The sequence below is a fragment of the Mizuhopecten yessoensis genome, unplaced genomic scaffold (genome assembly GCF_002113885.1).
Source record: "Mizuhopecten yessoensis strain PY_sf001 unplaced genomic scaffold, ASM211388v2 scaffold716331, whole genome shotgun sequence".
Lineage (NCBI taxonomy): Eukaryota > Metazoa > Mollusca > Bivalvia > Pectinida > Pectinidae > Mizuhopecten > Mizuhopecten yessoensis.
The window spans coordinates 849,146-865,485 of NW_018480063.1; the positions used below are offsets into that span (position 1 = coordinate 849,146).

General features: G+C 35.5%; 1 protein-coding gene across 1 annotated transcript in view; it reads left to right on the forward strand.

Moving 5' to 3' along the window:
• Nucleotides 1-14,829, forward strand: part of LOC110443190 (cytosolic endo-beta-N-acetylglucosaminidase-like) — a 16,003-nt gene extending 1,174 nt beyond the window's left edge. Inside the window, exons 2-12 of the mRNA XM_021487246.1 lie at nt 6,030-6,227; nt 6,717-6,865; nt 7,188-7,342; nt 8,051-8,199; nt 8,494-8,665; nt 9,026-9,129; nt 9,372-9,486; nt 9,963-10,156; nt 11,598-11,873; nt 12,648-12,774; nt 13,145-14,829. Of these exons, the coding sequence (XP_021342921.1) occupies nt 6,052-6,227; nt 6,717-6,865; nt 7,188-7,342; nt 8,051-8,199; nt 8,494-8,665; nt 9,026-9,129; nt 9,372-9,486; nt 9,963-10,156; nt 11,598-11,873; nt 12,648-12,774; nt 13,145-13,477 (1,950 nt within the window). The 5' untranslated portion in view covers nt 6,030-6,051 and the 3' untranslated portion in view covers nt 13,478-14,829. The remainder of the gene's footprint in view (nt 1-6,029; nt 6,228-6,716; nt 6,866-7,187; nt 7,343-8,050; nt 8,200-8,493; nt 8,666-9,025; nt 9,130-9,371; nt 9,487-9,962; nt 10,157-11,597; nt 11,874-12,647; nt 12,775-13,144) is intronic.
• Nucleotides 14,830-16,340: the final 1,511 nt, after the last annotated feature.

Here is a 16,340-nt window from a genome sequence, read left to right on the forward strand (position 1 = left end):
ATATAGGGAAATAACACTTTTCGGTATATATTTTATCCATTTTCAGCAGAAAATTGCTCAAACTTAGTCAGAATCATCTTGGGTAAATGAGAGTTTTACTTTGTAAAATTAGGATTCCTGCCCCATCCCCAGGGGCTAGGGCGGGGCCCCAAAGGGAACATTTACCAATATTTTCAAATTCTTATCCATTGATGACATGACAAGTATTGTATTTCACTTAGTTTACATGCTGATTTCCACATCACATCTAAACAATAAAATAAAGCTACCAGTATCTATGATATAACTCAGGTGACCGCTAAGGCCCTTGGGCCTCTTGTTGTAGTTAGGCAAGCATACATTTTGAGTTACAGTACAGTACAGTACATTGCCCGATCTCGCATGAATTGTTTATAAAATGGCGTTCAATCCTGCCGTTTACATGTACTTCTGTCAAATCAAAACATGAAACTTTTTTTTGTTACTGAAGTATTTCGAAAAGAAGTCCATACTGTCAGTAAACAGGTAAACTTCCGTGTTGACAGTAAATTTCCGTGATGACAGTAAACTTCCGTGTTGACAGTAAATTTCCGTGATGACAGTAAACTTCCGTGTTGACAGTAAATTTCCGTGATGACATTAAACTTCCGTGTTGACAGTAAATTTCCGTGATGACAGTAAACTTCCGTGTTGACAGTAAATTTCCGTGATGACAGTAAACTTCCGTGTTGATGAGGTCCAGATTGGGTGCTTTGGTCTTTTGCGCCTCACTGCGCTGCGTGTTGGTACTGAAAAGAACACTGCTGGCTGCGTCAATGAAAAATATTGCTGAATTGCTGATTTGCTGATGGGGCATCGTTGAAAGCTTGTTCAAGCTTGTGGTGTGGGTGTGTTATTTCATTGACTTGCGACTTACTTTTCCGGTGGCGCACTTATTATTTCCTTTATCATAATAGTGTAGCAATGTCTATAGTAGTAATGGGATTTTAAAACAATTCCATTCGTTTGTTCACATACATGTAGATTTCAATTTCAAAAGTATTTTATTGACAATACATATATAATACAAACATATAAGTTAACATTAAAGAAGATATTTATTAGAACAGTATTGACAAAAGAATTAGACAACAGGCTATGCCTATATCAGTCTTCTTCTATTTCCGATACCTATGTACAATGTTTAAATATATAAAATGTTGTAATTCGTTTTCCTCTCACATACATGCACACCCACACCCACACCAGCTTATGTCTAATACTCATTATTTAAGGGACAAAACTTGCCTGAATAATAATAATAATAATAATAACAATAAATGAATATTAATTTGGAATTTATCTAGCATGTATAAGTAACGAAACGTTTTGATGATTTAATATAAAAGTCAACATGTATCAGAATAGTTTTATTTAATTGGTCCGATGCATTACTAATACCATATAATAAACAGTGCAGATTTAAATATCCTAATAAATTATAAATAGTGGTAATATAATATATAATATTAGAATACAGAGGACATCGAAAGAAAAAAATGTATTAGATCTTCTCTCTGTACACCACATACACAGGAAGCATCATCAATCAGATGGTCTTGTAACTTATCAAAGTTAAGATCACTTTTAAAATTTCTTAGCTGACATAAAATGATGTTAAGTTTCCTCGGAACAAAGTTAATAAAAGTTTCTGAGACAGATGTATTGAAAGTATTTTTAAGTTTCTTTTCAAAGGATGAAATTGAGATAAAGTCTCGTACATTGCTATCAAGTGCATTCCATTTTACCATTGTAGAAGGAAAGAAGCTATTCATATAAGTTGTAGTAACTAGTTCTTGTCTGTGGTATATTAAAGAATCTGTTATTTCTGAAGGTATAGTTATTATTTATATTTAGAAATGATTGAATGATATTATCGAGATAAGTTGGAGTGTAATTATTAAGAATCTTATACATTAATGTTAGTTTATGATTTTGTCTTCGTGTGTGTAATGTTTCAAGTTGTGTTTCAGTATACAGAATGTGATGAGATGTACCTCGTCTGAGGCCAGTAATTAAACGCATAGCTTCTAGTTGAACTGATTCTAAAAGATCTGATTCAGATTTGTTACAATTATCCAATACTATATCAGAATATTCTAACACGTGTTATATAAGAGACATATAATGTTTTTAATGTATTCCTATCAACTGTAGTTTTTAAAATTCTAAGAATACTTAGTCTAGAGTTAGCTTTTTAATAAATATTTGAAATGTGATCTGACCATGTCCCTTTACTGTTAAATGGTAGTCCTAGGTGAGTATGGTGTTCATGTTGTGCAATTGGAGTATTGTTAAATAGCAGTTGAGGATGATTGTTAATGTGTCTACGAGAGAAGTTAATAGCTTCAGTCTTATTCAGATTGAATAGGATCTGCCATTGCTTTGACCATTCATAGATTAATTCGAGATCATCATTAAGCATGTTAGTAGGTGTTGTAAGGTCATTGTTATTATTTACTATAACATAGAGAGAGGTATCATCTGCAAAGAGTTTTATATGAGAGGTTACATTGTTAGTAATATCATTAATAAAAAGAAGAAAGAGGAAGGGACCAAGGACAGATCCTTGAGGAACCCCTGAAGAAATAGGTTTGGTACTAGATTTATAACCTTCAAAGATAACCGTTTGTTTTCTGTCACATATAATTTACCTTTAATACCATATGTTTTTAGTTTATATAATAGGCCCAAATGCCATACACGATCAAATGCTTTACTTATGTCACAGAAAACAAAACGCACATCTTTACCTTGGTCTAAATTACTACTTATGGTATTATAGATATCAGCTAGTTGATTAGTAGTCAGCGAGTAGTTGGATGACTTGGGTTTATGTCCAATTTCTATATGCTCAATGCATTTATCCACATTCAGCTTCATCATCCAATTTTCTGTCCATTGGCACATTCTGTCGATACACTGTTGCAGTCTAGCTCGATTTTCTGGGGTGGAATTATTAGCTGATATTTTGGCGTCGTCCGCGAATAGTTTTGTAGTACACTCCAATACATCTGGCATGTCATTGATATATATCAAGAACAGAATTGGCCCGAGTACACTCCCTTTTGGGACCCCACTTAGTACTGGCAGACTCTGTGAGGGAGTTCCATTGATTATGACTTGTTGGGATAGTCCTGTCAGGAATGCTCTAATCCAGTTTAAGATTTGTCCTTCGATCCCACATTTTTCCAGTTTGTGGATTAGGAGCCTATGACACACTTTGTCAAAGGCTTTGCTAAAATCCAGGTAGATTACGTCAACGTTTTCCCCTTATCAAGTGTCTTGTTCCATTCTTCCAGGATTTCTAATAGTTGGGTGGTGCATGATTTTCCTAGACGGAAGCCATGTTGGTGTTTGGTAAATATTTCGTTTCCTTCCAGGTAAGCCATTAGTTCGTTTCAGATTATTTTTTGCAGAATTTTGCATGGAACCGAGGTAAGACTGATTGGGCGATAGTTTCCTGGGTTGGTTTTGGTTTCCTTTTTGAATATCGGTGTAACGTTCGCTTCCTTCCAATCTTTAGGCAATGCACCCTCATCTAATGACTTTGAATTTACGATTTGTAGTGGTTTGGCTATTGCATCACATGTTTTGACAATGAATTTTGGGTGTAGGTTGTCGGGTCCAGGAGCTTTGTTGGGGTTAGTTGATCTTATGGTCGTAATAACTTTTTCTTGCGTCAGTTCTATGGATTCCAGTAAATTTTCGTGGGTTCTCTCCCTTAGTTCTGGTGGCTCTGTTGTCATCATGAACAAATACACGGGAGAAGAATTCATTCGGTACATTTGCAGTGTCTCTACTATTTTCTATCAGTTCTCCATTGTTTTTAACTACTCGTTGTACAGTTGTAGCAATTGAACAAATGAGCCAAAAGCAAATAACCTCACACTGTTTTACTTTTACTATTATTATTTTGTTTTATTGGATGGTGATAAGTTAATAATAATAATTAAAAAAAAAAAAAGGAAAAGGTACATTTTCAGTTTTATTTCTTATTTAAGCTTGCCACAATTCCTTGGGTTTTTTTTGCTTACAAAATTCTTGTAACTGTTCATAGTCTGAACTAACTGACTATCAATCTCATTTTTAAACTGTTTCGATAGGGTGCAGATATCCCTGCCTCATCAAAATATTTTAAAGAAGTCATAATCAGTTATTTCAGACTAGACAGTCACATGGTATATGGTTAGTTCAGCTATTCTACAAACACTGTTTACTTCAAATACAGGTACTAACTTTGTCTGTCAATTCACCTATACCTGGTAATATAATACAATGTATATTATTGATTTGATGTGTTGACAGCTAGCTATAGCTTATGAGGCTAGTGCCTGTGGCCCAAATACACAGTCTTTATATTTACATCCTTTATGAATTTCCTGCATGATGCATAGTAATGGTAAATATCCTATGCATTTCTGTAACAATTTGAAAATGCATATGAATTGTTTTAATGAACAGTACAAAAGCAAATTTTTTTCATTTTGTTTACCCCTTTTTTCTGATACATTTTGATAATTTTGGACTATAGGCTTAGGGCTATCAAAGAATTTATGGTTTATGTGCTATAAATAGACAGAGACTGACACTCGGCATGTAGATGGTATTCAGTGTAATGATGACAAGACATGTCTGCCTAATAAGAGCTCTGAAACTTAGGTTACTCAGTGCTACATGTGTCCATGACTATTTTCTAGCACATATAAAAAGGACCAAGTGACTGTAGCGGGTTTATGCTGTGGTGTAGCATCCATCCATTTGTCATCCCTCTATTCTCAACATTTCCTGTTAAAGACTACTATTCCAGAAGGGCTGAAGTGATTTAAACTAAATCTGGCATGGATATGATTCCCTTGGTAACAAGAGAATCCTATGTTGTATAAATGAATGGTGCTCTCACCTCCATCTTTTGGTGATTGAGAGGCAGAGGAGCAGGACGTTAAAGGGGAAATAGGGTTTCATTTTAAATACAGGTAAAGGGATTCGACCTCATTAATATAAGCATAAAGCAATATATCCCAGGATGAAGTGGTTTCAATGCTGTATTGGCCTCTAATTTTTATGTTCAATCTGCCTTTATCAACCTTAACACTATTTTTGTGTGATATCAATGTAATAGGGCATAATTTATATTTTGTATTGTAAGTAATTATTACTAATAAACATATTGTAGGTGTAAGGTTTTGTTATACATGTTTTGTATTTGCATATGTTGTCTGGTGTGAAAGTGTGCATGTGAGTGAGTAAGTTGTTATGACACCTGACTAAGGACGGGCCATACGATTGGTCGGGACGGATGCCTCAGCTTACCTGTGTAAAGGCTTTGGCCAACTTGGGCACTCTGCTCCTGACCAGCTGAGGTGAACCATACATTTTATAAGTTTTCCCCAAATTCAACTTACACCACATTCCATAGTAGCTCCTCTTACCCTTCGATCGAATATTTCTTTCTGCCTTTCCTTGGCCTTCTCGGATGTCCTGCTCACCAACTCATAGGACTCCTTTAAACGTGTCCTTAAATCACCCATATACCTAGAATGGCTCTGATGTTCCTCTCCTCTGAGAACACCGAAGGCCAAGTCCACTGGCAACCTGGGTTGCCTTCCAAACATTAGCAGGAATGAGCTGTATCCAGTTTGTTCATTCTTGGTGCAGTTGTAGGCATGTACATCAAAGCTGCCAATTTAACATGCAAGCTCATGTCTCTTATGAAACATACCACTGCGAATTCAACACAGTGACAATTAGAGTTTTTTTTATATGAGTGTGTAGTAAATGAAAATCTGTATAAAGTCTGTGATAGATATCTCAGAGATACAGGTATGAGTATGTATGTACAATGTTTGTGTGCTAATTTGCTTTTTAAATGAACTCTTGTGGCAATCTATCTGAGTGTGATCAGAATGAGTACTGTAACTAATGTCTCAAAAAGATTTCAATTAAAACCAATGAAATATACCAGATATACATCAACACATATTTTAATGATTTGACCAATTTACCATCAGGTATCTATACTAGACTGGTGAGATGGCTGGTCCAGAGTGTCTTCCCTTTAAGACAGTAGAAGATGTACTAGAGTTTGAACCTGAGAACTATAAACTGTTTGCTGCCACAGAAACTCTAGTCAGAAGAGTTCCGATAGCTAGTGATGCTCCGAAAACAATACTATGTCATGACATGAGGGGAGGATACTTACAGGATCGGTGAGCAAATATTGCCGTTTATGAGAACATACAAGCTTGAAAAGATACATGCTGGGTATTGTCTTCTTTGTTTGATTATATAGACTAACTCCTAGTCACTTGTCAAGTCCTCATTTTTAATAACTATCTCGTGTAATTTGAAAGAAAAATTTATTGTTCAAATAAAATGAATAGCTGCAGACAATTATCAAAACATTCTTACCCTAACTACTTGTTTATGGTTTAAAGTTTTAATTCCTTGGTATTTAATTCTGTTTCAATGATTAATTACAAGAATAATGTTGTTTTCATAGAATTGCCATGATGATATCAGGTATATCGAAACAATTCTACCATCATGTTTAGGTCTGAATTCAGTGTATATATTAATGGGAAAGAGTGAACAGAATTGGAGCTTAATATTTTCCGAATTGATATGGAATAATCATGAAAACAAGAAAAATAGCCATGGCATCTTGAAAAGTTTTTATCTAATTTTTTTTTGAACAGATTTGTACAGGGGTCTCCTGATGCGGACAGCTACAGGTTCTACCACTGGCAGTATATAGACGCCTTCATCTACTTCAGTCATAACCTCCTTACAGTGCCACCACCCGGCTGGACCAACACGGCACACAGGCACGGTGTCCAGATGATGGGTAATGCCTCAGAACAGAATGTTTTGTTGAATGTTTGATTATTAACAAAAATCCCTTCAATTGGTTTCCTCATGCCTAAAGCATCATATAAACAGAAAAAGCCCAAATTGTTGATCAAACACATCATATTAACCTTATGTGGATAACATATTTGGGTAATTAATATATTAATTTGAATACATAAGTATCATGTTTTAATTTTTCACCCATCAATAAGGATTTATACTTCACTGATTTCCATTTGTTAGTGTTTTATCAGATATAGCTTTTTCAGATAACTTCAGATGTCGTGTATAACTGGTAACCTTGCTGACCATTCCAGGTACTCTGATCACGGAATGGGACGATGGGAAAAAACGGTGTCACCAAATCATTGAATCGGAAGAGACCTATAAGAAGTTTGCAGATAAAATGGTGGCAATCACACAGCACTACGGCATGGACGGCTGGCTGGTCAACATAGAAAACGTGGTGGAGGTAGATATGTGTATACTAAAGTATCATACAACATAACAATGCATCACAATAGCATTGTTCTGTACCACTATTACAGTAGGTTTTATCCTCAGTGTGTATTGTAGTATCTGAATTAAATAACCTAGTTTCACTATTTCAGGTTAGTCTCTGATTGTTTTGGCAGTTTTAGGAGAGTGAAACAACTGAGACATACACTTATATAAGCTATTATATTATGTAAGCTGTTATATGTTTTGCCCCATTTAATTTCTGCCATTTCTCCTTTCAAAATATTTTGTTGAATTATCTATCATTCAATTTTTTATTTTTTTTAAGGGCAAAAAGAGAGGGAAAAATAAATGGAGTGGGAATTTTTCATTTAACAATGACCAGAATACCTTGTGTTTATTATGCCTATCATTTCATATATCACCTTGCTTATTTAATGTGTTTTTTTGTTACTTATGTAATTCCTCACAAATATCACTCTGCTGAGCAAATGGTGATGGTTTAATAAGGTTTTACTGTTTATACCATTAGATAATAGGGAAATTCTTGCCTTGGGTTACAACGGCTGTGATTCTAACTTCAGAAAATGTTTCTATTTGTGACCCTTGTGAGCTGGAATTTCCCATTCTTCCATACACACGTAAAAGAGTCCTTTTATCACTGACAGCACTGCTGGATCATCAGCCACTGACTAATGCCAGTAATTCTTTTGTCTTAAAGGCAGGAAAAGTGCAGCTACTGTGCGACTTTGTAGCTTACCTCACAAAGCGCCTCCATGATGTGGTTCCTGGGTCACAGGTGATTTGGTATGATAGTGTGATAAAAACAGGTGGGCTGAAGTGGCAGGACGAGGTTAACGAGAAAAACAGGTTTGTTTTACTTCAGGACTAATTATATATGGCTTTATGTTTCTGTGTTAATTCCTGATAACATAGCAGCACATACTATTGGCAATACCTAATGTTCTTCCTATACTGGTATAAGACAGTAAGCAAGAAATATTGAACATTTAAAGAGTTTCCCATTATGTTGGCCACTGTTGTTGTTATTTTTTGTATTGAAATTCAGTTTAAGACAAAAACATCATAACTTCATAGTTTTAAATCAAAAGAACAAGCTGATTTATTAGAGAAAAATGTTAATGCAATCTTTTATGCTTTCAGCATGTTTTTTGATGTATGTGATGGGATTTTCTTGAATTACAACTGGAAAGATGCGAGTCTGAGACGCTCCAAGGAACTGGCAAGTTCTCGTGGGCGAGCCATGGATGTGTACGTGGGAGTGGATGTGTTTGGGCGCGGCTGTCTCGGAGGTGGAGGATTCAACACAGTTGAGGTATTCAACCCTTTTTTCCCCTGATCTTGTTTATCTAAAACCAAATTTACAGTGACGCTAGAGACAATGTTAAAGACCTTGTGTCTGTCTGACTGTTTTTCTTGTGACTCACTTCGATTCTCTGGTACCTGAGGTTGATTGATTCTCTGGTACCTGAGGTTGATTGATTCTCTGGTACCTGAGGTTGATTGATTCTCTGGTATTTGTGTTCAGATGATTCACTCATGATAATTCTACTCAGTATTTACTTTCTTGAAATAGTTACCATGAAATTTGAATAATTATTACTGCAATAAAAGGGAAAATCAGACTTATTTTGTCAAGTGTCATGTAGAGTATTGTTATATTTTATGGTTTCAGGCATTGACTGCAATAAGGCAACATAACATGTCTGCTGCCATCTTTGCCATGGGATGGGTATATGAAACTCAGGGCGAGGCAAACTTCCTACAGAATGAAAACAGGTATAATGTTTTGTTTATGAAGAATCTATAACAAATAAATCATTCTGATATTTATGAATATTATCTTATTTATCTTATTTTAGTCTTTTCTTTCAAAAGTTATAAAAAAAAAATGCTTATTACTGTTTATGGTTGGTAATATCTTAGGGTCATTATCATTGTTACATATCTGGGAATTATAATGTGAATAACTGTTACAGGTATTATTATATATAGTAAAGTATTATATAATATTTGTACAGGTTCTGGCGACTACTGCATCACCTTCTGCCAGTGAGGGTCCTGGCCTCCAGTTATCTCCCCTTCTCCACCTCCTTCTGTCAAGGCTTCGGCCAAAAGTACTACTCTCAGGGATTGGTAAGACATAATATATCTAATATGTACTACATCTAATTGTTTAGTTCAAATATCTATTGGTACAATTATAGTCATATAAATATTTTGCAATGAAAGGTACCATTTTTTTAAAGTAATATGTTGTGAACATGACTATATAACCAGAATATAATGGTTAGTCTGAAGCAAAATGGAATACCTGTGTTTTTGTTTTAGGTAAAACTTATTTGAAGTTTACAGATAGCTTATTAAAATATTCTATTCTATGATGTTATTGCTCACTTGTAGCTTATCTCTACATATTTATCAGATTAAGATTATAGTCAATATATTTTAAAGAAACTCTTTTCATTAAGGAAGAAACATCATTCATTGACATTTATTTTAAAGACGTGAAAAAATGATAAAGGTTATACAAATAGAGAAAGAGCCACCATTAGCCTTAAACGATTCCTTGGTCATCCTCTCATACTTATACTTTGTCTGGTGTCCACCAGGAGGTAGATGCTACTTCCTGGCATAACCTAGGTCTCCAGGAGCTCCAACCCTCACTAACCAATGCTCAGTTTGAGGGGAAGACTCCATCCACCTCCAGCATGGCCCTGGATACAGAGATGGCTTTACTAGGGGGCAGCTGTCTCAAGCTCAGTGCCAACCCTGTACCCAGTGATGGATCTCCTGTCATCTACAGGTAAGGACATAACTCATTCATCTGATCAGTCTAGTTAGATCAAGTCAACAGGCCAGACATAACTCATTCACCTGATCAGTGTGGTAAGATAAACTCACCAGGTGATTCAACAGGCCAGACCACACACATCTAGTGAGTCACCTCTCCACACACATCTAGTGAATCACCAGACCACATATATCTAGTGAGTCACTAGACCTCACACATCTTTTGAGCTACCAGACAACATATTTCTAGTTACTCATCAGACCACACACATTTAGTGAGTCACCAGACCACACACATCCAGTGAGACACCAAACAATCATACACATCTTGTGAGTCACCTGATGACACACTCCTAGTTTCTACAATTTTAATGAGTCACTAGACCTCACATATCTAGTGAGTCACCAAACAACTTTTGTCACCGGACTACACATATATAAAGCGAGTCACGAGACCACACACATCTAGTGTGTCACCAGACCACACACATCTAGTGAGTAACTAGACCTCATATATCTAGTGAGTCAATGAACAACAATATTCATCTAGTGAGTCACCAGACTACACACATCAAGTGAGTCACCAGACCACACACATCTAGCGAAACACCAGACCACACACATCTAGGGAGCCACCAGACCACATATATCTAGTAAACCACTAAACAACTTTACACATCTAGTGTGTCACCAGACCACACACATCTAGTGAGTCACCAGACAACACACATCTAGTGAATCACCAGACCATAGTAACCAGACCACACTTCTAGTTACTTACCAGACCATAAACATCTAGTGAGTCACCAGACCACACACATATAATGAGTCACCAGACCACACTTCTACTAACTCACCAGACCACATACATCTAATTACTCACCAGACCACACACATCTAGTGAGCCACCATACCACACATCTAGTGAGACACCAGACCATATATATCTAGTGAGTCACTAAACAACTATACAGATCTAGTGAGTCATCAAACCATACACATCTAGTGAGCAACCAGATTACACATATCTAGCGAGTCACCAGACCACACACATCAAGTAAGTCCTGTGACTCCTGAAAATTGCAAATTGGAGACTTGGTATTATGATCTTGAATTTCCATAGCATGGTTTATTCTGAATGGAGGATGAGTTATCATTAATTATGCCGGTCATTTAGATACTCTACGAAGGGACGGAGTCTGCACTCTGCCCAGAAGTTTGTCCCATGCATATTTTTTGGTACTATTTCACCCCAGTCATTGAAACTGGAATTGTCTGGAACTTATATCTGTACATTTGTATATATAATGTCACCTTGAGTTGTGATATTTGGTGTGGTACTTTCATATAGAGTGTTGTGTATGAAAGAATATCACTGTTACTGTGGTCTTGAAACCGTATGTTTGTAGCATTTCACGATTCTAGTTTGAGATTTATATTATTATGTTTTACAGGTTGTTCTGTATGGAATTCGAGATAAAAGAACCAGTGGTTATATCCTACTCCTTCAAGTGTGACCAAGCTGGACTGGACATCTTCTTACAGTGTGAGGTATCTTGTGGCAATAAGACCAAGAAATTTTACTTCAAGGGAGACAATTCCGACAAGAAATCAGAATCTGACAGTTTGGCTACTGTATTTAACCCAACACCAGCTGTGTCCTTCGTGACCAAGTACCCCTCACTTAAACAGGCATTGGGCAATAATGGAAATGACCAATGGACAACAAGGTACATTATCAGGAATGACTGTTGCTTTATAATTAAATTAGCTCCATTTTGACATCCTCATTACTCCAGGGGTTACGCTCGCTTTAACAGTAAAATTTACTGGCATAGAAGTCGGGTGTCGCTCCTCTGTAATCTTCAAAGGTCAGGTTTTTATAACCCGAGACCAATCAAATAGCTAGCCGTGTGCCTTTGATTTTGCTATAACATATTCCAGGGGTGCAGAGAGCGAAAGTGAGCGTAACCGCTGGAGTATCGAGGATGCATTATGAGTACATGTACTCTTTCAAATGTTTCTTATAGAAGAAATTCTTCTGAAGTTGTATTTAATTGAAGTATATACGCGATGCAAAAGTCTTACCAGTAATACATATTGTGTTTATGAATACTGATTTACAACAGCAGCAGCCATGCTAAAACATGATATCAGCTGATTGTATGGCATGCTGGGTCATCATAATAATGTCTTCACGGTGACATTACAATTAGTGCTCCTTTATGTAGGAGTAATAGAATCTTTCACTCGTGTGTGATGTACATAGAGAAATCTTAGCCCAAGGGTAAAATTTTTAGGCTTTTCTGAGTGTTATACATTACAAATCTTATCTCAATAGTTGAGATCTAACACCCTCACATGGCTGTCCTTTAAATCATATATCAGAATAAATTAAAACTTGAAAGGCTCGTCAGTATTAAACATTTTTGGCTAAATAATATAATACATTGTACATGATTATTTTGTGTTTTAACTGGTGTCTTGTTTTCCACTATGACCAGGTATTACAGGGTTGACCCCAGCCAAACTGGAGAGTTCACCCTGACCTCTGTCAGTGTAGGTCTATTTCATCCATCAGCACCTGGCCAACAGACAGAAGCCGTGACTGTACGCCTTGGCCAGATTCAGGTATACTAACAACTTGATAGATGATGAATTTTGTACATGTACAGTACTAAGATACCTGGTATATAGCTGGTATTAAGTTCTTCTATGAAACAGTCTTAGAGGATCTGGTAAAATACATAGGGGCTATACTGGCATTAAAAACCTGGGCATCTGAACGTGAAGTGATCACTCTAACTAGCTATAACTACCTTGTTAGTAACCTGGCTCAGTCTTGCTACAACTTTATCCAAAAACAAAATTGAGGGGAGGTTAATTACTGTGTGTAAAATAACTCCAGTGGAATGACATGATTTTTTGCATACCGTTGGACAGGAATAAAGAGGACCTGGTAAATAGTTTGTACTAAAATGATGTTTTTCTCCATTTGTAGATTATCCCCGAGTCCTGTTTGGATACTGAAGTTGCGGTCAGCGAAGTGAGTGTTTTGAAAAAAGACAAAGATGATGGGACCAAGACACTGACATGGAAGTGTTCCAAAATGTCAGCAGTAAAGTACTTCAATGTGCACTACACACAGAATGGTGTGAAGCATTTTGGACATTCCAATTGTTCCACTTTTGTGATAGGCAACGGTCAGTCAAGTACAACCGATCAAGGGGACGTAACTCAACCAGCATCTCTATCTGTTGTAATACAGCCCGTCCTAAAACTTGGGTTTGCCCTCCCACTGTCATCATGCCCCAGTGTAGAGTTAAAACAGTAGTCTGTGTTCATACTGTAACTTAACCAGCAATACTGCGACACCTGTCTCATATACATCTGATGAACACACTGTATATACAGTATATTATATAGGGAGATTTGTGTGTATTATAAGTAGGGAGATTGTTTTGCTACTACAGGGTAACATTTCACTAACTATTAGCAATTTTTACCATACTCATAGGGAAGAAAACATGTATCTTCAAATACTCCATTCAACATTAGACAATGGGGATTTTTGCAATAAATCATTCTAATCAAAAGATAATTTATTCAACACCTGATGCATAATAAATGTTTTATATAATTAATAGATTTTTTTTCTCAAGTCCTTCATTGAGTTATCAATAGAAAGTCAATGGAGATATTAAATTCACATTAAATGGAGGCAAATTTGTTTCACCTTTTATACATAGTTTTCTTACTTAAAATATTTTTTTTTAACGACTATGTGATATTAGTACCAGTTCAGGGTTCCCAAACGGGGAAATAAAAGTTCAGTATATGACAGATCAATGACAAGAAGTTCTCATGTCAGAATGAAAAATTTGAGATACCTGTTTTGAAGCTTGAAACTGGGATATTCCTGAGTAGATTCAGCGGCATTGTACTATCCATAACAACAGGCAGCTAGATCAGATGACAATCTGCCATGTGCAAATTAAATAAATTCACTCAGGTTTATATTTCTGTGGACATTGAGTGTATGATATATAACAGCTTTTATTTATACAACAATGCTGGTGTTAAAAAATATATGTAGATTGTACTTTTTATCTTATACATTTGTAACGTAAAATTGTTTCAAAATCATTAAGGTGTATAAAGGTGTAACCATGGACCAAGTTAGCATTTTGTGATTGTGTGTTTGTGTAACCCATTTGGCAGTATGTGTATCATGATCTATAAGTAAGCAAATTGTCCTATCAGTGACCGATTGATAATATAACATTTACAGTTTTATCACATTGTAGGATAAAAACATACATCTTCTCAAACTGGTGTTAATTTATTGAACGTATTAGGTTTATAATTTGGTGTACAATATTTGTATTGGGTAAAATTGTTTTATTCACAATAACTGTTTTTGTGCAATTTTGATACGACAATAGGGCTTGTCTACTTTACGCAGATAGTACATTTGATATTTAAAAAAATCTTTCCGAACTTTTACAATGTTATTTCATATTTAACTACTGGTATGTATATAAATCCTTTTTTTTTTTTTTGCTTCTTGTTGGAAATACATTTACATACTACGTATACTGGTATTCTTTACTGGTGTATTGTTTTTCATGGTTTATGTAAAGTTGTAAACCCACATTGATTTGCTGGTCAAATAAAACTTTTCACAACTGAAGATTTGTCGTGTGTGCTATATCCAGTAGATATCATAATGAAGTCCCTGATGATGTCATGAATGTTAAGACCGTGATGACGTCATGCTTCTTGTTTTAGGGGTAAGCTTAGTTGTTGATGTCATGTTTCTTACAGTAATGGTTTTAGAGGAAAACTAAATCCCTGTTTCTTGTTTTAGAGATAAACTAAATCCATGTTTCTTGTTTTAGGGATAAACTAAATCCCTGTTTCTTGTTTTAGGAGGGATAAACTAAATCCCTACTGATGTCATATTTCTTGTTTTAGGGATAAACTAAATCCCTGTTTCTTGTTTTAGTAGTATTAAGCCAAATCCCTACTAGTTTAAATGTTTCTTGTTTTAGGGGTAAACTGAATCCCTGTTTTTCGTTTTAAGGGTAAGCTAAATTTGTGCTGATGTCATTTTTCTTGTTTTAGGGATGAACTAAATCCCTATTTCTTCTTTAAGGGTAAGCTAAATTCCTTCTGATGTCATGTTTCTTGTTTTAGGGATATGCTAATCCCTCTCATGAAGCAATGTTTCTTGTTTTAGGGATAAACATAGTCCCTGATGAGGCTGTGTTCTTGTTTTTAGTGTAAGCTAAGTTCCTGATGATGTCATGTTTCTTATTTCAGGGAACAAGAACAATTATTATAACACTTTCATCACTTTTTATTGCATTTGGTCAACAAATACAAGCAGCTATATAATTTTAAAAACAAGTTTAGATTGACATCAAGTTTGCATACCACATACAGTAATAAGATTCTCTCAGCAATGTAAATGAATTCAAATGTTCACAAACTGTAGTATAAAACTCTAACATTACAGAGGAATCTACTGCATTTATTTTGCTGTAGTTTTGTCTTTGGTGCATCTTCCACTCAACAATAATATCTGTTTTATTATCTTCAGTAAAAAAACCTTCAATATATAAAACCCTTATTCCATCTGCCATCTTGCTAACTACCAATATATTTTTGGTCCCATTTCCTGTTTTTCTTTAAAAAAAAAAAAAAAGTTCCTTTCTCGCTATATAGCCAAACTTTTTATAACAAGGTTTTACCGTATACAGAAGCAAGGAGTTATAGCTACACTACAGACAATACATCAGGTTTTGGTAATCTTTCCCTTTGTCAATAAACAAACATTGCTGAACAATTGCCCGTGACAAAGGGGTAAATTGCCTCGAAAATTCAATGATGTTGTCCATCGTGGCACTATCACCACTCCGCTGATTTATTGATCAAAACAGTTCAGATCCATTACCAATATTTAAGCATACTGTTGATATCCCTGATAAGACCTACCGGTGTAAATGGAAGAAAGCAGTGTGTATATTGATATCAAGATGAATGCATCTAAATATAATTTGATTGATGTTTATATGAAGAAATCTTGAAAAAAGATGTTGAAAATCCCAGAGTTTATTTTTAACTAAGGCTAAGTATTTCAATGAAATTTCACATTCAAACTGATGCAGTGTATTAACACTGATAGTGTTAAA